The 26,612-nt window shown below is 40.9% G+C and overlaps 1 protein-coding gene and 1 long non-coding RNA gene across 4 annotated transcripts; one reads left to right on the forward strand and one right to left on the reverse strand.

The window, feature by feature from the left end:
• Window positions 1-2,907: 2,907 nt before the first annotated feature.
• Window positions 2,908-25,605, forward strand: pcp4a (Purkinje cell protein 4a). 2 transcript variants are annotated; one of them, XM_020085450.2, is made up of 4 exons: window positions 2,908-3,116; window positions 17,870-17,921; window positions 22,665-22,697; window positions 24,672-25,605. In XM_020085450.2, exons 1-4 carry the CDS (start codon window positions 3,108-3,110, stop codon window positions 24,800-24,802), a joined length of 225 nt encoding a protein of 74 aa, XP_019941009.1. In that variant the 5' UTR covers window positions 2,908-3,107; the 3' UTR covers window positions 24,803-25,605. The 2 variants fall into 2 exon arrangements, with proteins under 2 accessions (XP_019941009.1, XP_019941010.1); XM_020085451.2 differs by lacking the exon at window positions 22,665-22,697 and having other exon boundaries at window positions 2,911-3,116.
• Window positions 17,378-19,618, reverse strand: LOC109628371 (uncharacterized). Of its 2 annotated transcripts, XR_011246220.1 has the most exons (4): window positions 19,040-19,618; window positions 17,818-17,939; window positions 17,621-17,701; window positions 17,378-17,517 (listed from the first exon to the last, which is right to left on the reverse strand). It is a non-coding gene; the product is annotated as an uncharacterized lncRNA (long non-coding RNA). The 2 variants fall into 2 exon arrangements; XR_002202651.2 differs by lacking the exon at window positions 17,378-17,517 and having other exon boundaries at window positions 17,564-17,701.
• Window positions 25,606-26,612: the final 1,007 nt, after the last annotated feature.

Here is a 26,612-nt window from a genome sequence, read left to right on the forward strand (position 1 = left end):
ATCCATTCCCTACATTTCTTTCTCATAGCACCGTGCTGCAGCCTCCACTGCAAAGTGAGACATTGATTAACTTTACACTGTTGTAGGAGTCAAGAGCTTTTAAAAGAAAATCACTGCTCTTGTTAAACACGTGAATTGAATACTAATCAGATAATAATCGAGTGGCTTTGCAGCAAAAATATAAAGATATGAGAAATGGGAATAACTGTGATAATAATGAGGTAAGCTCCTCAGTACACTGTCACTGCGCAAGAGATAAGCTTTAGTTCAATTCGTTGGTGAGATGCTGTGTATAGGCAGTTCAGATAAATCAATGCTCAGACTGACTGGTGATCAATTAGTTCCAAAACAAGGATCCCAAGGGACCCTGGCTCCACGGGATCTCTGAGCAGCAGAGTGCTCTGATTAAAAAGTGACTGATTTATGCCAGTCAGCCTGATTAATGACACACACACACACACACACACACAAATAGAAAGATATGGGTGTCCGCAGCTAAATCAATACAAGCAATTTTCTTTTGCTGCTTTAGGATGCGGAACATGTGATCACAGGTGGAGTTTTCTTCATTTTGATGATTTGCATGACCAAATTATTGAGTCATACCTTTGAATTAATAACCACTACATAGTTAAACCCCTTCTGTTAGATAAATGATGTGTGCTCTCACCGTGAAGTCATTATAGCAGCAATAACTGAAATTACAGATGGTTGTGTCTAGTCAGAGGAGCGTCCAGAGTTTCAGCAACAGTCACAGTGTGGAGATGCACACGAATTACTGATTGTACTGAACATCTTTCCAGTTTTGACAGATGTCTGCAATGGAAAAAATACAGTAAAACAGTGTAAATCGAGAGGTTAATCCCAAACAGGCCATTCTGTTATAGTTTCTTTTTATTGTGCTTAGTTAAAATGATTTTTTTCTTATCCCTCTGCTACAAAGCTGAAAGCATATAAAAGAGCCACACTGTTGCCCTAAGTGACAAATTCTTCCATTACAATCCATATGGTTTGTGTTGTTTCCTCTGCCAAGGAGGTTATGTTTCCACCCGTGAGTTGGTTTAATTAATGGTTTGTCAGCAGAATTACGCAAAACTCCAGAGCAGATTTTTATGAAACTTGGTGGAAGGTTGGGACATAAACCAAGAAACAAGGCATTACATTTTGGCTCAGATCCAGACAAACCAGTGGATGCAGGATTTTTCCCCCCACTTACTTTGACGTTGCAAGGACACAGGACTTTAAACATTTTCACCTTTTTCCAGATAATAATCTGACATATTTAAGGAACTAATATCTATGAGCTTCTGAAATGTGGTGCAGCTTGATTTACTTTAAGGGGGCTGATGGGCTTTGGGCACAGCTCAGCATTTTCTCAGAGCAGAGAGGTCTGGAGTGGATGCTGATAGTAAAAACAATGTCGCACCAGCTTTATGGTTTAATGTTAGAGTACAAAAACGTCTCTTCAAATGCATCCAAATGAGCCCAGATTTAAAGTGTGAAATAAGTGCGTAAATCTTTATTCCCTTAATGGCAGGAGATGGGAGGGGCTGTGCATTACAACGGGTGGCATGAATACTGTAGCTTCTACAGAGACATCAGAGATCAGTGATTCAAACATGATCAATTCTCTTCGACTCAAATACTGCACAGTTGGTGTATGTACATGTACTTTGAATGCATAGTTTCTCAACATTTCAGGGAAAAATACTGCACTTTTGTCTTAATGTTACTTCATGTAGCCTATTTGTCAGTTGTGGTTATTACTTTGAATCTTATGCAGGTGCATGTTTTCAGCTGCTCTGGTTAGTTAGACCTGAGAAAGAATCTAATTGGACTCTAAGTTGACTTTAGGTGTGAATGTGAGTGTGACTGACAGAGACACACGTCTGGAGGTTCAGTTCCATACGATCACCCACTGAACCACATGTTCAGTTACTTTCATTTGCAGTCATTAAAGATCACACAGCAGTTCAGGTTTAGAATATGTTCATTAGCACCGTCACAATGAACAGTTTATACATTAGTCGATATTCTTTTTGATAGCTGGTTTAAATTGCATTCATTTATTTGTCTTTGTTTTGAATTACCTGACTGAGGTTCTTCTTCCTGGTCCAGCAGAAGACCTGAGCTGTGGGCGGAGCTTGCAGAGGACAAAACCAAGAACTGATATTATGGGGGGTCTTTAGATTTAGTTACTAGTTTCTGTTGAGTATTTGTTGCCCTTATGACTAATAGAGCAGACTTATGTTTTGGAGACCTGTCCAGGTTGTGCCTCTTACCCAATGTCAGCTGGGATTAGCTCCATCTACTTCCCTAACCCTTCAAAAAGGTAAGAGGTATAGATAATAGATAGAAGAATCCTAATGGAGCAACATGAGTGAAAATGCATGTGTGCAGAATATGCATGTGCAGAAGCTCTAGGGTTTTGCATGAAAAATATTTGATCACTATCAAAAAAATTGTTATAAATCAAATCATGTCAAAATCGAAATAAATCTGTCAAATATTTGGAATGTCCAGAATCCTCAGGATTGATTCACTCTAAATTCACTTTAGTCACCACCCTGCAGTCTATGGTCACCACGCACCAACAGAGAAATTAATCATTTTCACAAATCACCCTTGCCTCATAGGGCTTAACAAGGTGCGACTGCTCTGCCTTTAACCCTAAATTAAACACACATTTATTTGAAAGTACACATTAGTCAAAGGAGGATTTCTCTCCAAATGATGAAGCCAATGGCTGTGTTGATTCTCTCATAATCTATGTGCAGACTTAATTCACACTCATTATTTTCAGATGAATTTATCCAACAGGGGGTGTATTTGATGATTTTGCTCACAATTTCATCATCCCATTATATCTCACGCTGAGCAAACCAAACACGAGGCAGCTGAGTGGACAAAGGAGGAGGCTGGTGTTCAGAGCAGAGCTGGAGACGAGCAGAGCCTGAGCCTATTGGTTTTTACGGAGGCTGTGCGCGCTATAAAAGCCGCCTGCGCTTGTGCGAGCGCAGCAGCGTCTTGGAGAGGACTGCGCCTTCAGCCGGAGCGGAGCGCACCACACATCACTGGACCCACACGCAGACACACGCGGCGCAGCCATGAGTGAGGTAGGTGCCTGATGGGTGATTGAATAAAGAAAAGTTCACAGAACAGGAACAGAAGAAGACATGCGGCGACGCACAGGTATCATTTCAGTTGAATGCGCTCTTAAACGTTTGGGACTTTGTCCAAATACGCACAGAATTAAAGCTCGTTGGTGAAATCAACAGTGTTTGATCAGACGATTAGAATAAAGACTGGGCTGAGGGTGGGTGTTAAGATGTGGAGATTACATAGAAATCATTTTCAGGATACCAGCATTTCTACGTTTCCCATATCCACCGTGTTAGAACGTAGAATAAGTATTTTAATACACAGTTTATTTTCATCATTACTCTGTATATGGCTACTGGACCATAACATCAAACCTGCCAGTTAGTCAGTGATTCCATCTGTGATGTGCTGACACATTAAGGACTGTGATATTTTTGAGGGAGGGTCTAGCAAATCATAAGTCACAAATCTCCCAAACTTCCAATGGCAAATGACAGTGAGTCCATGAGACTTGAATACATCTCTGTTGGTAAGTATGTTTTAATTCCAGCATGAATTACTGCGGGATGAAGCATAGTTGAGCCGTGCATCATTTCATGAGGCTGAGCCAACTTGTATGTGGACGATGAGTCAATACCAGAGTGGAGATTAGAAAAGACCCTGCAAGAATCTTCCCTTAAAGACGATCCACTGGCAAAGAGCACATAGCCACTGAATTATTCAAGGATGGCTGCTAAGCCAGAAAAATAACACAAGGGAGCGCAGGCTCCAGTAGGACCTCATCATGAGTTTGTTCACCCCGTGGAAGGGAGCTTACTAATATACTGTATAATCCTGCTTTAATTTGTGTCCTGTTATACATGTCGTGCTGCCTGTGGTGGATGGTGTCCAGCTGCAGCGTGGGGTCCAATCCTGGAGCTTATGATATAGTTGCAGATGTTCAAGATCAAAATGAGAATGAATCGTTGGAGAATGAGATATTGTCCCCTGATCAGAGCTGCCTCAACATCTACACTGCCGTGAACACCCTCTGCCTCGTCGGTCATTATGAATCTTTTATCGTAGGCTTGCGGTGACTTTTTGTACGGTGTCACACGGCGCAGTCGTAGCTGACTTCTTCTCTACCCTCTACAGTGGAGCTGGAGTCTTATAAATTACACATTACACAGAGAAAAACCCAGGAAATTCACTTGCATCTCAATTCAGCGATGGATTCATGAACCTATAAAGAACTAAGGCCAAGACAAGGTTGTTGCTCTGAATGAATAATTTATAAAAATAATTTAAAAAAAATCAACAACAGGCTCAATCTAATCCACTGCTCTCCGTTGACTCTATTCTGTTCAGATCCTCACAGAGTTTTAATGGTGCCCTGGTGCTCATCACGATTATTGGCACTCCATTTAAATTTTTCTACACTAAAGAGAGAAAACCTGCTTGATTATACTTCATTTCCTGCCGTCAAACCCCATAGTAGGGTCTTCATCATATGGAAATACAGTCTTAATTCTTTAGGGACACTTGAATATTGATAATATCATAGCAGGTGAAGTAGAGGTAACTGCACCAACAGCTGTCACTTAATCCAAACTGCTTGACAGCCAGATAGCCCTGCTATGATTTAGTTACATACTTAAAAAGAGCTCCCACAAATGAGCCAACACTGTAGCTGCATGGATTGGGAGCAGTTTGAAAATCGATATAATTAATTTTCCTGCGCTTTGATTAATGTGAAGAAATTAAGGCAGAACTAGTAAGACATGCCACTGAGTCATCTCTAGTAGGATCCATAAACGTCAAGCAGTTTGAGGCTCCTGCTGTGAAAGTAGCTTAAATGGGTTGCCTGTCTCCATAGTAATGAACAATGCAGGGTTTCCAGGCTGCACTACCCGGCAAATCAGACACTGAGAAAATACAGTACCAATACTATTCACTACTTATCCTACATGTTTTGAATCATATTAAATGATTTGTCAAATCTGCTTATTCCTATTTATTCTAATTTAAGACGCTACATCTGTACAACATTATAGTTCAGTGACGCCTTCTTGTGCTATTCCTAATCAATCCAGTAGTCATGGATGTATTGAAGTCTGTTTCAGTCATTGAGTTCTTTAGATTCTTTTTCAACTTTCATATGTTAAAAAAAGCATATTTTTCTACACAGCTGGTGTAAAGAGTTGTGTGTCACCCCCTGTCAGTAGTGGCTGCTGTAATGTTAATGTTGTTTGTCTCACATGATGATCTGGAGACTTATTCCTCCTCGATTTGGGCCTCAGGTTGTTCAACAAAACTTTAATTAGTTGGCAGTCAGTAGAGAGGCTGCAGCCAACTGTGTGCAGCTGCCAAGATATGTCAGTTCCACCGCAGTGATTTTCAATAAAAGATTTTTTTTTTTCGTACCCAATTACCAGTTGGGTTCTCACCAGGAGATGCATCTATAGCACCCTGGTGGATCGGAGGGGTAAAGGTACTCATCACGGGACTGTTGTTTGTCATGCATCATCTCTTTACTGTCTGTGTTCTAGTAAAACTGTCCAATGGATCAGTATGTGAAGGAATATGTTGCAAGGAGGCAAATGGAGGAAAGGGACTTTGTGAAGTTAAATAATGCTCATGGTCAAAACAAAGATCATATCTGCCTCAACGACCTCAGATCAAAGTTGCATTTTATGAATTCAACTTAAAGTTTAAACTTTAATCAGCTTCTTAGCTCTGCTGGGCAGCGATGTCACTGCCGGTCAGTTGTGCTCAGATCACTTTGGTCACATGGAGTGTGAGCAGCAGCAGCAGCAGCAGCAGCAGCAGCAGTGCAGCCTCTGGGAGCCACTGGCAGGGCTTTTAGACTCACACTGTATTTAGACTGCATGTTTTATAAAGCCTATCTGCTGACTTATTCAAGGAATCAGTGGCTAGTTTACATGAACGCAGGGCTTCAATAGCAAGTGTTGAGTCAGGTTAAATGGATCTTGTTTGGAAAGGCTGAGTTTAGATAAACAGAGAAGGAGGTTATGATTTTGTTTGTTTTCTCTGTTAGTTTGCAGCAATATGGAAAAACAACTGGACAGATGACCATAAAACTTAATTCAATCTGTGTGTGACAGGTACAGACGAACTATGGATGCTAGCGTCAGCGTGCGGGAAAGCACACGGCAAATTGAGCTGCACACAGCTAATGCAGCAATGGAACAAAACACACAGTTCTCTTATGATATTTTGAAAATTGTAACAAAATGAAGGAGAAATTAGAATACGGCAGGCCCGCCACACTCAAGGTATAGATAGGACATTAGCCTTGGAGGAGGTATTGCTCTTAGAGTGACCTTCTAGTTCCTTGATTCAGTGATGTCGTTCCATTAGTTTAACTGAGGAGTATTGATGAAAGCTGCCAAATGCTGATGCACACAACTCTGTGGACACGAGCGGAAATATGAATTTCTTGTGAGATCGCTGTAATTCTGCAGGTTCACTTAAGCACACTGTGCTCAAAGTGCTGATTCTACATTAGGGTTTTCACTGGCCTTCAGGATGATGTTTTTTATGGTGAAACATTGATTGTTGGGGGGGGTGGGGGCACTGTATGAATAATTAAATGGCTATTCCTCACTCATCTGTTTAAAATCAGTGTAATTATTGAAAGACTGCCATAAGCAGTATTAAAGGAGATATCATAGACGACCTGTCCTTCAATCAATGCATCAACATGTAAGCGGTCTCTGGCTGCGTTCACCTACCTCGTATTTTAATTACTGTGAGAGTGGTGGCTACTTGGCAAAGCCATTTGTTTCATCATCCAAAGTGGACCAGAGCCCTTTTATCAAATTAATGAGATAAGAGTGTTAAAAGTTGCTGATCGACGTAAAAAGGAGCTTCGAGCTGAGATGGAGAAAAGTGGTTGGAGAAGGATTTTATTTAAAACTCCATTTTGCTGACTTCCGACTGATGAAGTGATTGAGACTGAACTAAAGTGATGATTAGAAACAAAAAGCTTGCAACTTTGGAGGAAAACCTTCCAGGACCATGTGAAATGTGTTGATTTAATATGAATTATGATTTTTTTTTCTCTTACCCATTGACCTCAAATGTAAACACATTTTAATCTGCGACTCTCTGTGATTTGTCATGAGGCATGTTGACTGACCTTAATCCAAGTTTAAACAATGAGCAGAGATTACACTGAAATAATCTGTAATCCATCTAAACTGACAACAGGCTTTGGTGGAGCCTTCATTCGACATAACCCGGCCTCCGGGGTAATCCTGGCTTTTGCGGAGGGAAAATGACAAACATCAGTGACAGACAGTGGGGATGTGAACGGTCCATGCAGGAAAAAATAGAGCAGATTACGATAAAACTGCCAAGAACCTCACCCCAAGGCTTGTGTACATAATTTCTGAGGAACTGCATATACGTTTAATCCTGCAGACAGAAAGCTGTTGACGTTAAACACTTGAGACCACCACCTGTTTCCAGTCTGCAATGTGAATTTATCTTAAAAGCGATAGAAACACACAACATCATCCCTGTGTGCCTTGTTCACAATTCACCTTTGCTATTCTCTCTGGTTAACACTGAGGATTAAAACAATAAATCCCAAAATAGGATTTCTAGAATCGTCTGTATGAAATAAAATCTTCCAGTCACAGCCTCCAATGTCCCAGGATTCACCCCTCACCTGTCTCCACCTGCTGTAATCGCCTGGAACTGACATAGTGCGACAGATAATTAGAGCAGAGATGCAACAGAGGCAACACATGACGCCAAAGATGTGAATAAAAATACCTCCTCATCAATTATTCATTTATTTATTTAGCTTGAGACACAATGACGTTTTTGATTTTGTCTCTGAAATTGTTCACCACGCCACTCAGTCAGTCAGTGACAGCGCTGTCTTCAGTCTGTGATCAGAACACTGTCTGTGGTTGGTGTCTTTTTGTACCTGAAGAACAGGACAGTCCCTGAGCGCAAATTCTGCAGACAGTTAACAAAGCAGTAAAAATGTTGCTTATTCCCCCTTTTAATTATCCCTTCACCGATGTGTTTACAGTTGCTTTTAGAAAGAGAGAAGACTTTACAGTTAATGTATTCTGCTACTGTGACCACACTCTGCCTAATGCATGCTAATGTACTTTGCTGACACCATGCTGCTATGCCATTAGTTTTAGTTGAACGACTCCAGCTGGACGACAAAATGTACCCACCTCATACTGTAATGATGCTGCCAAAAGTTGCCACCGGGTGTATACAGAATAATCTGATGAGATTTAAAGGGGCATTCTGCTCAAATTGCAAAAAGAACAATAGTGCCAATGACAAATCTACTTCAAATCTCACTTAGTGGTATCTATACATGTGGCTGGTTGTGCTTTTATATATCTCATAGAATACTACCTCCAGTGTGAAGATGAATGGATCTACCACAACAACAAAACAACTCTTTTCTGAAAAGTTATTGTAGCATTGTGACTCCAGACGTTTTCTGATCTGATGACCCTTTCAGCAGGGAAACATCCTTTGTCTACACCAGCTCTCTTACATACACTGGACCTAAATTATCCTGAGGGGCTGTGTGTGTGAGCGCAAACAGATTTTCCTACTTTAGTAAAAATTCAGCATAATACAGCAGGATATTCTCTGGAGGATTCAGGGAGAGTGGGTGTGCCTGTTGATGACGTATTCAAAAATAAAAAAACAAAGACAATACAAATATGTCAATATAACAGATTTGGAAAGATAAAGAGATTGGGGAGCGTCTGGTGATAAGAGCCAATGCTGGTGCAATCGTGCCGTAAACAAAGACGTGAATAAAAAGATTTGTACGTCTTGCCTCTGGATGTCCGGCCTGCTGCTCCAGCCCTTACCTGAATGTTGTTGTTGTGAATGAGTCTGACCAAGAGAATGTGAAAAGCAAACTCTGGAGAAAGGATCACATAACCCACCATCCTCTAACTGTACTTTATTATTAATATTATTGTTACTTCTACAGTATGGTGAAAATTCTCCAAATACGTCCCTGGAGAGCAGGTAATTCATCTGAGTTTGTTGTCATTGTTTCTTGTATTATTGGCAGAAGTAGTATGTGACAGAAGTGTTTTTCTCTTTGCTGTGGACAGCTAATGAGCTGGAAACTGAAGAGGGTCTTAGAAATCCAGAACAATGGAAAGAAGCTAAACTCAAAGTCTTCACTTGAACTAATTAATCATCAGACACACTGCGGAGCTAGTTGCCAGTGAGGTGGTACAATATGTTCACTGACAGCTGATACTGTGCTGGAGAAAGTAGAGATGCACTGACACACAAGTTGAATCTTGGTCTTTTCAACTCACATTACTCCAGAAAGTTAAGGCAGCAACTTTATCTTTTGTCACATTACAGGATAAACGGGAGAAATACCATGTTCACGGTAGACAGTTATCTACCAGAGGGATGACACTACATGCATGTGATTGTACCTCCATCAGATGATATAATGTTTTCTTGTGGCAAAGGTTTGTGCAAAAAAGCAGCCCACAGTTTGCTCTGCTGTTCGGACACATATCTTGCAAACCATTCATCTTATTGACTTCACACTTGGCATGTGCATTCTTAGTGTCCCACGGAGGTGCAGTGTTGGATTTGGACACCCCATGATGTGTTAGACATGTCCACGTGACATTCGTGCCTAAACAACCTCAGTGGTCTGCAACTGGCAGCCTGAGGCCAATGATACCTGTCCCACCAGATCATTTAAATAGTCTGATTATTTTATTTTTATTTTGGACTGACAGAGACATTCAGCGGTGCTGCGAGTGCTGATCTCCATCATGGCAGCAACATTCATAGAATCACTTCCTCATTAGCAGGTTGTCTTCGAAGGGAAAGCGTGACATTCTTTTAATGTTATGGTTTTTTATTTTGAGGTGAATTAGACATCTTTTATTTTGTCGAATGCTTAAGAGACCACGTTCACTAAATAATTATTAACTCAAAGAAGCCACACGTGAACAGTAATAAACAGACCAAAATAGCAAATTCTGCTTAATCTTATGGAAAACTTTGACTATAAAATCATTGCATATGGTAGGACAAACACAAAGTTGTCTAACTTCACTCTGCACCATAGACTGTTTATAAACAGCTCCAGCACACCTATGACAAGGAATGTTAACTCTGAAGCATTAACACAGGCTGAGAGAACAGCACTAGTTCATATAAACGAGAGGGAATTTAAACCAGTTCTTGTTTTAACAAATGTTTTATCACTTATTGAAAAGAACGCCTGTTTAAACTTGGTTGTTCCTGCACTTCCTCTACAGAACATTACACCAGCCAAGAAACTCAAGCTGCAGTTTATATAGACAAGCAGTTAACCTGCTTTTAAATGAGCCAATTGGTTTAATAAGAAACAGAGAGTTGTTTTAATTACAACGTACAGTGTAGACCACGGTGACTGCCTGCAGCGCTGCAGCACGCAGCTCGTTCTGTCAATCATCCCTCAGCGGTGTCACTCTTCCATGCTGTCATCCCTGTTTCCGGTCTGGTGGTGGGGAAGCTGCTGAGGAATTGTAATGGTGCTGGCATGAGCTGTCTCTGACCTAGTTTTGCTGTCTCCTCGTTAAATTGTTAATAGATCCCGAGTGCAGCATGGAACCTCTCTGGGGAGCCTGAGCTGCCATAAGCTCCAAAAATAGCCCACCACACACTGGGAAGGTAATTTATTTATTTTACCAATTCCCTCCACGCCGACAACTATCATATCAGAGTTGTGTTTTATCAACTCATAATACAATATTTGGCTGAAAGGGACCTCTTAGCAGAGATTGAATAAAAAAATCCTAGTGATGTTTTCACTAGTGTCTAATCATCTTAATTGAATGAATTGTTGTTTTCTTTAAACTACAATCAACCTTTTTATTTAAATACTTTATATTTACATCAGGAGCGGGTCCTCTCTATGGAGGCTGCCATGTTTTTTACAGGAGCCCAAACTGGACAAACTGAAAACCTTTTGAGTTTTTATGACAATAAATCCTACGACAGGTTCACTTTCATGTTTGGAATGGGAGGGTGAAGGGAGGGGTATTCAGCTGCAGAATGCAACTTCACCACTCTGCACCAGTAGCAGCCCAAGTATCACTGACACACCAATCACACCAAAAAGGTTTCTTCTCTTTCAACTTACTTCAGTGCAAAACATCACTGAAGATCGCACTAAAAGTTTTATTTTCTCATCTTTATTCAAGAGGCTGGTCTTTCAGTTCACATGCAGGACTTACTGACTTCAGGTCTAGATTTACGATATGAATGCTCTCACTCAAAACCCTCAAATATACCCTGCTTGTGCTTGGATTTCCATTTGCTATACATTATGCTCTAGCTTCAGCTCTTCCCCTTGTGCTCAGGCCGCTTCATGCACACGTGAAACGTCTGCTCTTGGCAGGACCTTTGCCCTTGTCAACACTACGCCTGGCATTATGTTGGTAAGGGAATTTTTTGGGGACTTCTTGCACAAAGAAATCCGAGCGCAGAAGAAAAATCTGAGAACAAGGAGAAATCTGAGATTAGACGTTTCACGTGCACAAAGAAGCAGCGTGAGCGGGAGGAGACGAGCTGAAGCCGGAGCGATGGACATCGAAACACAACCATTGTTTATTTGAGTGCAGACGCAGAGCACTGAAGTTCAAATGCAGCAAAAACAATCAAACAGCATTGGAAGACTAACCTTTTTTCTTGAATTGTCTTCTGAATCAGGGTCATGTCACATGGGCTTTAAAGAGTGGTATTGATATTCTGGACAAATGTCTATCTATCTATCTATCTATCTATCTATCTATCTATCTATCTATCTATCTATCAATCTCTTTATATAAAGATAGATAGATATAGATATATCTATATCTATATCTATAGATATATCTGAGTGTGGTCCACTGTGGAAAAGGATCTGAAATCTTGTGAAAAATCACTGGATTCTCATCCAGAACAAAAAAACACAATCTAGTATATCAAGCTTTGTACATGGTCAGTCAACCATAGCACACAGACCCATGTGGCACACACACTTTTACAGAAGGACATCATTAGCAACATAATTATCAACATTGCTATCCATTTGTCAAGCTCCCTCTGTCTTCAGCATATGGGAGCAGAAGCTGGCTCCTCCTCTAGGAAAGTGAAATCGCGGCATCAGCTGCACAAGCTGCACACAACACGTTCAACCACCAGCCAGCAACACTGTGCAAGGTTCACTTTAGCTCTCCATGTTGTTGGCACTGAAGGCGTGGGAGACTTGTGATCTCCTCTCAGCTTCCCAATGTGTGTCCACGTTTGTGTGTTTGTGCATCAGCCTGGAGTAAAGCAACGAGTATAATCACTATTAGAGTAAATGCAGATAGTAAAGTGATCTGCTCAGTGAGCTCGACTCGGGACAAGGGAATATTCAAAGCATGATAAAGCAGGATTGTGGTTGTTGTCATATATTTTTAAACATATAGTACCAGCAGCAATGTTCTTATGATGTCAGTTGGTTGGTTAACTAATTAAATATCTCAGCAAATATTGACTGGATGAATGAGACAATCTTAAATGAAGCAGAAATTCATATATTTAAGGCCTTACGTGATGCCCTGTACTTTTGTACTATGGCACTATGAGGTTTCTGTTTCTGGTTTTCTGTGAGAGGTCTGAACAACTGTTAAATGGAAAAACATGAAATGGACTTTTCATTTACCTTCATGATCAATTGAGAATTTGAATGTGTCCAACTAGTGCAGTGCCTTTTCGAAACCTGCCTGTTTAGAATGGGCTGTTTACTTGGCCTGTGTTGATGCTAGTTGCAGTTTTCTTTCTGAAACTGTAAAAGTGACCTGCAGTAACGAAGCTGCTGCAAATAAAGACTCGACAAGATAGATGGATGGATGGATGGATGGATGGATAGACACTTGCTGACATGTGTAACTAAGATGAGCTGCTGCTGTATAGACTCTCAACATGATTTCAGACAGTGAGTGGTTCCTGCCATGGTGGCTGCCTGGCAACTGGCAACATCACCACTGACACACTGTTAAACACAGAGGATTGTTTCTTAATATCAGTAAAAAGAAAATAATCAGTGATATGAAATCATTAATATGGCAACCTTCGTTTGCTGTTTATGGTCCCATACCAAATAATGAGACTGATGGCTGATGTTTGAGCTGATGTTGCTGCAAAACCATTTCTCTTCCCTGATGTGTATTTTCTGTTTCGTCCTTCAGAGAACTCGGATATACTAAAATCAGCTTCTTCTTTCCCTCACCGGTTTCTGTTGTTGCCATGGTCACATGGCGAGCTGCAGTGGCGAAGCTGAAAAAGTTGTATCATTATAAACCCCAAAGAGACGTTCAAATTCACAGGAGCGGAGGCTGCCCTCCCTATAATTGCTGCCACCACTGACCTTGCCTGTGTCTGAAAGAGGTTTTTTTCTCTATTGTCTTGTTTTATTCAGAATAAGTTCACCAAGCATGTTCAGCTCTTTAGTTTTTATATATACTGTGGCTTTGATGCTGGAGAGAATCTTATAATGGTAATATGAAGATTGTTATATCACAGAAGCAGGATTTTAATTGGAAACCTCGCATGAAAAGCTGGTATAGAGAAGAAAGGTAGTAAAGGTAAAGATAGTAAAGTATACACTGTGGTATACTCTGAGGAAATCAATTTGGGGAGGAGCTTTGCCATTGTTGTGACTGTTTGTCTGCAGTGGCATCCATGAGTGTAAGACAGTAGAAATGTGTGATGATCACTGTGTGTACAAACTAACTGACAATACTAAATAACCTCCTCATTGATACCCATTCAATTACTGAGGAAGTCATGGAGTTCAGCATCCACAATCTGTGGATTGTAAACAGTAGGCTGCTAATAACCATACCTGTATATATAAATATCTACAACATCTATTTTGACCAATCACGTTTGATCAGGCTTTGATTGTCCCCAGTTAAACAGTATGGTTTGTATTTATATTCCATTTTTCTATTCTTGATGATCACTCAAAGTGCTTTACAGTACAGTTTTGCCAATCACCCATTCACACACATATTCAATGTATGCATATATGTGCAGCACATAGTACATGTCACTCACACACTGCCTGCACAGCTGTCAGGGGGCAATTTGTACAGTAATGAGCAGAAGTGCTGTTGCCCCCAGAGGCTGATTGGTCACGAGGCTGAAAACATTCACAACGTGGTATGAATAGTGTTGTGTGACATGCTGTTGCACATACCTGAACAGACTCTAAACAACATCAGTCCTTTAACTGACCCAAACAAAATGAGCCATATGAGCCATGACTCCACCCAACACAAGCCAGGTTTTCCTTTAAGAGTTCACCTCAGGAAACACAGCTGACTGTCAGACAGCTGGTTTGTGGAGTAACTCCTCCTCTGTTTGGGAAACAGTTTGGTGTTGTAGCTCTACAACTGGCACATTCGAAAATTCATTTGTGGAATAACCTACAGGGTGATAGGATGCAGTTCTCTGTTGTGATTTAGGCTGATACAGAGCTGGCATTTTCAAATAAAATGCTGCTTTAAGTCAAGGATAAGGATATTTCTGGAAAGTCATTACGTCCCACTTCTTTTTACTGCGTGTGAGCCCAGCAGGTTCCTACCAGCTCTTCCAAAGCCGAGATTAAAAGTATAAGATCCCAGTTGGCTGCTCCTAAATGTAAATTAGAAAGAGTCCTCTGTCACCAGAAGTTACACAGAGACCTGCCTGAGACTTAGGTATGGCTGATATCATCTTTTAAATCACATGTTGAAATCCTTGGTTTGTGTTCGGATTCTATCTAGATGTGATTTTAACATCATTCCATTTACACCTTGACTCCAGTGTCCACATTAAAATCTGATAAAGATCTGATCATCGTTCAACTCTTATTAAATCCATTTCTTGTTTGTCTTTGTTAAGGAAGATGGTAGCTATTAATTACACTTTGTTATTGTGTTTTTGTGCTTTGCGATTGGTCTCATCTTGACTCCTTAAATATGTGTCCTGAGTAACAGTCCTCTAACAGTCCCAGCTGAGATCCCAGACTCACCACTGGTCCTGAGGACTGAGTAGAGGACGGCTTCTCGTGTTACCTGCTGCCTGGCTGTTGTTACCTCAATGGTGTGGAGCAGTTGTGTGTGATTATTATTTCGGCCCATGTAGTTGTTGCATCTGGATTCACAACTAATTTGCATTTACATCGTTCATTGTGTCCCTGGTCATCTCTGGAGGTGGTTTGTCTGATCAGACTGGAATCTGTCCCGTCTACTTTCAAATTCCATCAGACTGCAATTTGATCCTTTTAAAATCGAGGATTACTTCAGGTTTCCTTGTACGATTCAGTACAATTCTTCATACTAAACCTAGAGAATGGCAAAACTGTGCTGGGAAGTGTCGCAGTGGTCATCTCAAGAATATTTCTATGGCTTTGTGAGGTGTTCGGTTTAATGCAAGCTTAAAAAAATTAACTATATAATATATAAAAATGTGTAAACATTAGAAATGAGAACATGGTCACATTGTTGATTTTGAGTCAGGACATCTTTCTCATCATCATATCTGATGCTGTTTTCTTAACATTGGGTTTAAAAACACTAATACACACTATCAAGACAGTCAGTGTCCAACACAGTGAAACCTCTGCCAGCTGTTGTCCAGTGACCTCTGACCTCTGACCAGAAGATTAAAACAGGTTAAATTGTTACACATAAGTATGTTATAGCATCAACAAGTAATAGGTACTTTCGCTCTTCTCTACTGGATCCAATTTCATTTTATCTTTGGTCATATTCCTCATTGTTAATGTCACTTGGCGGATGGCGTAAAATAATAATATAATAATCACCCAGCCGTTTCTCATATCTGTTGTTGGCTCTAATATGGAGGTTGTTTCCTATCTTTCTTCAAGAGCGTGGTCTTTCAGTTTGAGCGCTTGATTTGTTGAATTGTTCAGATTGTGTTTTACTTTTCATCAAAACCCTGCCCATGCACTAAAATAGCTAGTTTGCACTTTGCAAGGGGAAGGCCATATAATAAAGCTGTGGAGGGTGGGAGTGGATGAATTGCCCGCACAGGACTCTCTGAAGTAAAGCGAATGCGCCCGCAGCAAGGCAGGGATATCATTCATTTCATTGGTTGACCAGTGGTCAACACGACACCTGGCATCCTGTTGGTTGGGGAGTTTTGACAGGGTTGTCACACAAAAAATTCCAAGAGCAGAGAAAAAGAAGAAATCGGAGAGCAGCCCGAGTGCAGAGAAGGGCTGAAGCTGGAGCGCAGGAAATCTGTGTGAGTGAATATGTCTGAGGGCAAGCACACAGTTTGAGCAGAAGCAGAGAACATTTAAATACTAAACAGGGGCTATTTTAGTGCAAGGGCAGGGTTCTGATGAAAGGTAATACACAATCTGAACATGAATTCAACAAATCATGCGCTCGAACTGAAAGACCACGCTCCAACCTCCATAGTCTAAAGCCATGATCCATCTTCTTAAGGTGCATGAGTTCTAGTTGAAGCTAAGAGAGACAAAGATGATAGAAGAGTAGAGGATGGAGTGAAGATGAAACGAAAGAAAATGGAGTCAAACAACAGAAGCAGACACCAGAAAGTTCTGCCCTGCAGCAGCTTTTTAATATCAACTTTGTGCATTTGTCTTGATTGCTCGAAATTGCATTGCGTCTTCCAGCTGCACCGAGACAATCGCTCACACGTTATTGTTCGCGGACTCTGGCTGCCGCTGAATGCTCGCACATGTTCTGGTGGGTGGAGGTGCAATGTCTGGCACCGTCCACCGTGCTGCACTGAAGCGGACGAGAGTCTGCGTGTCGCTGGGAATCCCAATGGTGTTCGCTCACTTCGATTTGTGCGTGTAAACAGAAAAGCAGATGACGGCCACACTGCAAAGCAACTGTCTCTCCCTCTGGCTCTCTCACTCACGATGGCACATGGGACTCGAGGAGGAGGATGTTCGAGTGTCTTGAGTCAGTTCAATATTTGCTTCGCTCACACTGAACTCGATAACATCAACACCACTTTGGCATTTGAAATTCATTGAACACACGGGATTAATAATTCAGGCTGCGGGCTGAGATGGAAGGACGGTCTCTGAAATACAATGTGCTCTAAATCAAATCACACCCACACGGCTCAGCTGTGTGAGTGATGCTCTCGTACTAGAAACATTTTTGCAGGAGCAGAATGTTAAGTTACAATTTTTTTTTCTTTGCACGAAAGCTCAACGTGATGCAAAATTATCTTTCTCCAGGAAAACACATTGAGGACGTGAGCGATGCCACCGATGCAGACAGGACTCCTCCTGTGCGCGTGGTGGTGTGGAGCATTTGAAAGCTGTCTTATTTTGGGAGCTGAGTGCTTCTTGTAATGTTGCAGAGCAGCACCAGTCTGTCAGGGGAGAACAGTTGGGAGCTGTTAGGGCAGAGCGAGCGTGCCTCCGCGGCAGAAACATGGATTATAGATCACCACAGCTCATCCTGTCTGCACTCACACAGAGCAGAGGCTGTGCTCCAACATGTTCACCGAGACCGACTGTAGTTCTGTGTGAGCATGACTTCCCATCATGCTTTTCCTGTTGGGAGAATGACTGTGTGTTAAAACTTGTTTTGTGATCACTACTGTAAATGTGCATTTTGTGGAATAAATCAAAACACATTCTAAACGGAGGAAAGGTGGTTTTTTTCTCACCTATTCACATGTAATGTTCTGATGAGGATGTTTTTCTCTGTTGTCTTTGCAGAGACAAGCATCTGGAGCAACAACTGGAAACAGCAAACCATCTGCTGGCCAAGGTATTTTTGACCACCAGTCTGAAACCCCCTCCCCCCAATTCATTTAAATACAATGCAAATACAATATATTATTACAATATTCTTAATGTAATATTTTATAAAGCTCCAGGTAATTTTTTTAACTCTTGTGTTACCATGCAACAGCAGAATGCCATTATCATGTTTCACATTTATTACTGATATTATCATCATTGTTGTTTTTATTTAGTATTATTAGTAGTAGTAGTGGTATTAGTATTAGTATTATCATTATTATTATTAGTAGTAGTAGTAGTAGAATTACTGAACTGGTTTTACTGATTCGTTGATTTCACATCTTATCAATACACTGATAGTAACTCAAGAGAATGAAAACCTCCCGAACCCCATGAGTGAATGCAACAAAATGTTTAAATCCAATATTTATATTGTACAACAATAACTAGTCCTATACTTTCTGATTCTATTCTTAATACTATGGTTAATGGCAGTGGTGGAAGAAGTATTATCATATTAGCAATAACACAATTTAAAGAATACTCCATTACAAGTAAAACTCCTATTCAAAAGCCCCCGAATCACTGCACTTTATATGTGCATCATCAGCAGAGGAGTAAAGTGTAGCCACAACATTTCCACCACCCTGTGAAGAAAGTAAACTAAATATCACATAAGGTTCTTTGTTTGACCAACCAGCCTCAAAGGACCACTGGATATGTTTAAAAGCTCGGATTACTTAATAAACATGCAGGATACTAAAATGAGGGGGAAGCATCCGGGCTTGTGGCAATGTTCTTATGTTTGAGTTGGTGAAATGAGAGGAGGAAACAGTCAGAGTCACAGTGGGGGGGCAAAGGTCAGGGTGGTTGCTTCCTCAGAATAGATATTCAACATCACTTGATTACAGTCTTCAATAAATCATCACTGAGGACAAGGCTGACAACACCATAAACCTTTAAAGAGCCCAACTCTGTCTTAACACTGTGTGGCATGGACCTGCACACAGACGACCACACAAGGACCTGAGAGGTCACTATACACATATTCACTTAAGTCTCTCAGGAATCCTACTCCCCTTAGCTGATGAGGTGCGAGCCCTTTCAATATTCATATGGTTCAGTGTCTCGTGCACAACATACCTGCACACAGAGAAACTCAGGAGGAAATGAGGGACCGCAGTGTTTGTTGCAGGTGACATGAATAAACTACTGAGTGGAGGCACCTGCCTTCAATCAACACACACATCACAGCCATTGGCTCAGAGCAAAGTATCTCTCTCTCTCTCTCTCACACACACACACACACAGAAACAAAACACAAAATCACTATCAAATAGTAAGCAACCAATTAGAGTTACAGTTCTATCCTGTTAGAGTAGTGCATTAGTACTATGAATTGAAATTTGGGCCTAGTGAGTAAATGTTCTTTGTTGATTCCTACCACTGGTTTATTGTAAGTACTACTGAGGCAAGAGTTGTAAACAAGCTGCAAAATGACAAAGTAAATAGAACTGGGTGGCTTCGTCTGAGGGGGTAGAGCGGTCGCACTCCAACAAGAAGGTTAGCAGTTGAATCCCAGGCATCTGCATGCTGAAGTGTCCTTAGGCAACATGCTGAACCCTGAATGGCCCCTCATAGATGTTGAAAGTTGTGAGTCACTTTGGATCAAAGCCAGAATAACGTAACTGGAGTTGGCGCTGATCCTGTGATCCTGAGTCTCTAAACTCAATGGAAATGTGACCCTTATGTTTGATTCCCAAATGGTATGGTCTTTACGCTAAAGGGCAGAGATGTAAGAGCTTTGGGAATCACAACACTGATTTTTATAAAATATTTATATTGAAGACATTTATTTTAATCACACACTGAGTAAAATATCAGTGTAATAAAGATCACTCATTCATTTAGAAAATCAGACAGAAGAATAGATTTGAACACGCCTCTCTCCTGTTCTCCTCGGAGGACCAACACACCTCAGTGGTTATGGTTTCCTCCACCATGGTAGCAATTTACAGGAAGACCTACTTTGAAAACTAGGCCATGGTATTTTTGGCATAATAATGTAATTCAAATCCCTTGAGTTAGAAACGGTGAAATTGGACTCGCTGTACTTGGCAGGACCCTTTGAAATTCATAAATGGTGTTAAGTGCAGAACTGTCATCTTGGCAAAAATGAGAAGAAACAGGAACAAAGGGCTGTTTCTAATGAACCTCAGACCAGTGAACTGCTTTGTTTTCACGGCCACAGCTCAGGAGAGACGCTCGAGAATCACTTTGACATTCTCCTCCCTGCTTCACAGAATGAATGAGTCTCACTAGGATGAATATACATTTATCATGATGGGATGTGGGTTTCTCTACTTAAAGGTCCAGTGTGGAATATTTAGGTGAAAGGGAACTATTGGCAGAAATTTAGTGTAGAGTAATCCTCATGATGTTTTCACTAGTTTTATATTTTTATACTAGACCCTTTATATTTAAATACTTTATATTTAGAGAGGACCCTCTCTATGGAGGCTGCCATGTTTTTTTACATTAGTCCTAACTGGACAAACTAAACACCTTTTGAGTTTTTATGACAACTGAAGCTACCACAGGTTCTTTTAAATGTTTAGAAGGAGAGGGTGAGGTGAGGGGTGTTCAGCTGCAACATGCAACTTCAACACTAGATCTCACAAAACTCTACACACTGAACCTTTAAGATACTTTAAATCCTTTAAGCACTTCCTGCAGTTTGCACCTTTAAAACTTAGGTTTCATGGCAGCGTGCGATGCAACACACAGAGGAATCGGACTAATCTCCTCCTCACACAATGGCTGCAGCAGGTTAATAGGAGCCTGTTCACTGTTAAATGGCTCCACACACCCATTCAGCAAATAAAGCAGCTGCTCCTGTGTACCTGGAGACCACGTGTCACCTCTCGTCTCTCTGGGGCTGCTGATAACACTGTTAGGAGCCGAACTGAAATGGATTCCTGTCCCAACTTCTGGGATGATGAAGTGTAGTGCGGCTCAGGCTCAGTCCGCTGGGAAACACCCCGGCAGAGATCGGGAAAGATTTTAGGACGCTTCATTGAATTTGATCGAGGCGTGAATCGCATTCATTTGACGTGTGCCCTCTTTTTTTTTTTTTATCTCTTTCCATTTCTCTCCAATTTCTGTTATTTTGAGTTTTAACTCAAAATAAACTCAGTCTAATTAATGTATACATACTTTTATAAACAATCATTTTATTGCATCATACAGTAACATTTCTCAATATAATATAATATTATAGGCATTAGATATTAGAGAGAGGAGGGAGTGGGTGGTACAACAAGTGATCACACATATCAAATATATTAAAACAGACACAATATCCCTCTGCAGACAAATCCAGTTGTCATATGTGTTATATAGAAAAGAGGAGATGTTTGTCGAGCAGTAAATCTTCATGAGTTTCCGTGTGGCAGCTCCAGTAAAATCCAGCTCGGATTGTTTATATTGTACAGTGGCACTTTGGATCACAGCCTGCAGATTATAGTGCAAATATTTTGAAAACATGCAATGGATTAACTGGAGGATAAGAGAAGGTCAGGGAACAAATTAGAATTTTGGTGGGATAAAGAAATAAATCACGCTGTGGACACTTTTTATTTTTTGTTTGGAGCAATATCACCAGTTGTAAGAAATCTGAGGTTTATATCAGATTCTGGTCTTCGTGAGAACAATGTTGGTTTGAGGAGTCACACACGGTTATCCAGGTCTTTATCTTTTTCTGACCACATTTCTGTAAACCTCTCTACACATGTATTACACAGGCTTGGATAAAAACACTTTTATCTCTGTGTGAATTTAGATTTAGACGTATTGTATTGTTATCCCTTCGTGAAGCACTGTTAAGAGAAGTGCTATAACTTATTATTATTATCATTATTTTAGAATAAGTTGTAAGTTTAGAATTACAATGTTAAAGTATACACATTCTAATTCCATTCATTTCATTATTAAATCAACATGTTTCTTCATTTCCCTGTTTACCTTAACTCAGTGTCAATATGATGATACAAAGTTGATCCTTTAACATTCTCCATTTTTTTTGAAGCAATTATACAAAATCAGTGCACACAAGTTCCAGGTTTGAAATGAAAAATCTTCAATTAAAAATGGAAAAGGAAAATTTGTGGACTGAAATATTGTTGTCATCATAAAATAATGAAAGTCTAAAAGGCAATTATCTGCTGTCTGCCTGCCAACTGGCTCACAGGCCAACTCTGATAAGGGAGCTATAACATGTGGAATCACCTGGAGAGCATCATATCGGTATTAAAACCACCAACTCACATGACCACAGAACACGAGGGAGACGTGTTCCCACTTAGAGTCGCACTTGTGGTTCAGTGTTCATTGATTGGCTTCACAGGTCGTGTCTGTGTGGTTTTTTCTAGCCGTCATCAATCATTGTCCGCATACTCTCAGGTTTCCTTAAATCTCACAGGAACCAATTTAAACATGACCTTTCACAAACCTCTTATGGAAATAATCCCATCATCCATTGTGGCAATATGATTCATTCGCGCTGCAGCACAGCACATTGCTGAGAGTGTGATGTTCCTGGCTCATGAAGTCACTCTCTGTGGTGTAAAGGGTATCGACCCTACGGGGCAGGTTTGACTGTTGAGAAAGTGTGTGTGTGTGTGTGTGTAGAGGAGAGACAGAGAGGTTTGTGTGGCTTCTGCAATCATGAAATATGAATTTGTTTTCACTGTCACGTGTGTCATCCAAGGGCCTCAAGGTCAACCAAAGGTTCCATCTAAACGTAAGTAGGTCACTTGGAAAAATCGCTGTTTATGGCGGAGCGCACACTTTGCACGTCAGGTCAGCACCATCATGCACGGAGCACTGTACTGCATGACGACTGTGCTGCTTGAATAAACTCCTGACCTTTAGGGAGCACTGAGCTGTGTGTCAAATCAGGGGCTGCATCTTTCGTTGGGTTTCATTTGAAGATCGATTGCGTCACAGTGGCGCTGCCGGACTGTCCCATTTCGATGGCTCCTGCAAATGCGGCCGACAGATGCGTCCTTTCATGTTCGAGAAGCGAAGGCTCCAACGGGTGGATCCCTCCCAGAATTCACTGCGCTTCAACAAACATTTTTTAAGAGGGTTATTGCGCTGTCTAGTCACGAGACGTCCGAGGCTTCGGCTCAACCGAACGGCTAACAGGGAACATGTTAAAAAAAAAAAAACTGCAGCTCTGTTGCTAGGCGACAGCAGTGAGGGCGGGACGAGCTGGTGACGCAGATCGCAGAAATCCCCTGTAGACCAGACCTTCTCAGTTCAGGTGTGTGGTCCACGCGGCCCAGGAAGACCAAGTCTTAATGAGCCGCGTAGACCGCATCCTCTGAGGACACAGCCCCTGAAATTGGACACAGCTAACACAATTTTGTCTTCCTGTGTCTCCTTCTTCTGCAGTAAGAATTGCAGCACAACCTTTCCACTTGTGTCAGTTGCACAGCGCACGTGTTTGAGTCGCTCCACGCCGACTTGACTTCAGTCTTGTACTCACTGTTTTGCCACTTGAACACTGACAGTGCAAATGATAATGTCTCGATCTGTTCAGAGGATTAGGGGACAGTGTGAGGAGTAACACAAGTGGTCTGACAATATCAAATGATCTGCTGCTTGTATGAAGATGATGACAGTTTATTTATAAATGCAGGATTAGAGGAGTTTGTGTTGTGTGATTAAAGACTGACATCTTGTCTGTGGAGAGCAGTTCTCTTGATTTCTCTACTGTCCTGAACAAAGTCCCTCCCAGTTTACTCTCCAACAGAGTAAACTGTCTGTAAATCCTGCAAATACTTTTTAGTTTAATTTGAAGAGAGTTTGTGTTCGGTAAAATAATTGTTGTATTATAGACCAGATATTATTTAGCCTTTGTTTGAACAGGTTATGCTTTTCCTTTCTGATAAGAATAACAAATGTAGAACAAAAATATGGGATAACTTATTTGGCATGAAAACAGAAGACACTCAGCACGGTCTGGCCTCCAGTGATATTACAGAGATACTAACTCCATATGCTCCAAGCTGGAATCTAAGATCCTCCAACCAACCCTTACTAATAGTTCCTCAGTTTATGCATTCCAGTCACTCTGGAATTCCTTGCCTGAAAAGATTATTATGTTGTATTTCGGATATTTGTCTTGATTTGCTCTGTGTTGTGTTATTCACATGTATTTTGTAAAGTACTTTTTAACCTTATTGTGTTCTACATCATATTAAGCATTTAAAAGCTTAAAGCAAGTCAACTTTATGTTTGGGTCTGAGATCAGGATGAACATGTTCACGTTTACATATAATACACAATAACAAGTGCACTCTCTAATTCCTAATTGGCTTGACTTTGTAAATCTAGTCTTTGAGCTGGTCCAACTCTAAACCGTGAATGAGATGCTACAAACTTAAACTAGTTAGCTGCAAGCTGCAAGTCAGGTGGAGGAAGGATGCAATGCAAATGACTTCAAATGTAATCGTCTCGAAATATGAATCCTCACAATATTCTGAAGAAGGTAGAAAAATGGGTGCACTATGCATTTCCTCAGCTGGAAACTGGTTATTTAATTAATCCGAGCATAGCATATAACTCCCAGTATGTATATCTTATCAGCACTCATCTCTGAGCAGAGAAAACAGCATGATCCCTCAATTGTTGAATCATTGAGCTGACACTTAAGGTACAATTGAGACACGTCAGTCGTGACTTTTTCTCGCCCCTGTCCTCTCTGTAGATGAGAAGAAGAACAACGTGCCGGAGGACTTCGACATCGACATGAAGGACCCCGAGACGGAGAAGGCTGCCGTCGCCATCCAGTCGCAGTTTAGGAAATTCCAGAAAAAGAAGCAGGATGTGAAGTCGTAGAGCGAACATGGTCCGCTGCGTCCTCACATAATTTGGGCCTGGTCTTGCATGTCAACCAAAACTGCACTGTCATGAACTGAGAGGGAAGGGTGGAGGGTGGGATTCCTGAAGGTGGGGGGGCTAAACAGTATCTTTGTGAAAGTCTGTGCAAAATGTATAACTTAAAATGATTATTATTTACGACAATGATACATGATCAAATTCTGGGTGTATGTATTTAAATCTTTCCTCTAATTTCTGTATCATTTTCCAGTTTTTTACTTGGGTCACACTTTGAGCTGATATTGGTGTTTCTTATGGCACATTCAGTGTAATATAACCATGTAAACAGAACAAACATCATAAAATGTCACTTATTCTCCTTAATTCAGGGGTAATTTAAAGCCACGTGCATTTCTGTGATTGACACTGAAACTCAGCTCATGATTTCATCTTGGTAAAACATCATAATCAAAATATGTCGGGCTTCACTGGAGGTTTCCCTCTGGCTGGTAAAATCGTCTCGTTTCCACTCTGTATGATTGATGCTTTTAAAATCTATTCACTGTTTCTAATTCGCCAACATGTGTGACTCTAGATGTTTGTGCTTGTGGTTGAAATCCAATTGTGTTTCTGTCCTTGTTTGTGTTCCAGTGTGATTTAATCAATATCATTGTTCAATTGGCTCACACGTGTACTGTATACTGTACAAGCACACACACGTATGCATGCAAGCTTGCACGGAGGCACACGCACACGCACACACACACACACACACACACACACACACAGAGAAACAAATAAAGAATTGTAAAGCAGTGCAAGTTGATCTACTCTCTCATTTCACTCTGTTTAGGCTGCAGCGAGTCAGACAGAAAACAGTATGAAGTGACTGAATAGAAAAAAATGAAGCAACAGAATTTTAGAGATGAAAATCAATATCAATCTCATCGATGTGAAGCACCTTCATGAAATATGGACCCAAACTGAGCACCTGCTTCAGGCTTCTGTGGAGGGGGGCACACAAGAGTAGTTGAAATGTCCAACAAGGAACAGAGCCAGACGGCCCTGAACGCTCACTAAACAAGTTTGCTGGGCCCCTGAAAAATATGCAAGGGCCTCACCTCCCCCCTGGTGTATCGTTGGGCTACAACTTCAATTAGGACATAAAACATCAATCTGGTCACAAAGACGCTACTTGAGCTGTTCTGTGATCTTGTGCATAGTAAAGAATCCACACTAAACTGCATACTGAAATACAGTGAATGATTCAATTTGATGAACAAAAACAGGCTTTTGTGTTTCTAAACTGTAGTTCAGGAAAGATTTTTGCAGGATAAACAGCATACGGGCACAATGACACTCCTCACGTCATTTTAAAATAAAACCATGATTATCTAGTCTTTCCATCAATGTTTCTGCAATAATGCTAGATAGAAAGAGATGGACTGACAGTGAATATTCCAAATATCTATTAGCTGGTCGTACTGAGCAATATGTAAACAATAACCATCATGTTTTCAGCTGAGCCATAAAAAGCATTTTATCTTTGAAAATGGATCACAAGGTTAATAGATTGAGGAGCCCCATGAGGTCAGGACCGGCTCAGCAGCGGGTGGTTGATTAAAACCATTTCAGATGTGTCCCTGGACATCATACAGGTCAAAGTGGTGATGGGGAGGTGGGTCACATAGAAAAGAAATGATATTTCAGAATGGAATTCACTCAGTGATTGGTTCAGACAAGATCAGAAGTCAGACTTGGTGACATCAGGACTGTGAATGAATGAATGTGACAGTGTGGTAAAGACCATTGTTAACTCATAGAGGAA

This window comes from Paralichthys olivaceus, chromosome 15 (genome assembly GCF_024713975.1).
Source record: "Paralichthys olivaceus isolate ysfri-2021 chromosome 15, ASM2471397v2, whole genome shotgun sequence".
NCBI lineage: Eukaryota > Metazoa > Chordata > Actinopteri > Pleuronectiformes > Paralichthyidae > Paralichthys > Paralichthys olivaceus.

Bases quoted from the DNA above. Each gene is read 5' to 3' on its own strand.
- pcp4a (XM_020085450.2), top strand. The intron at 17,922-22,664 runs GTATTTTTGACC...GTGTCATCCAAG, and splicing joins CAAACCATCTGCTGGCCAAG to GGCCTCAAGGTCAACCAAAG. The intron at 22,698-24,671 runs GTAAGTAGGTCA...TCCTCTCTGTAG, and splicing joins ACCAAAGGTTCCATCTAAAC to ATGAGAAGAAGAACAACGTG.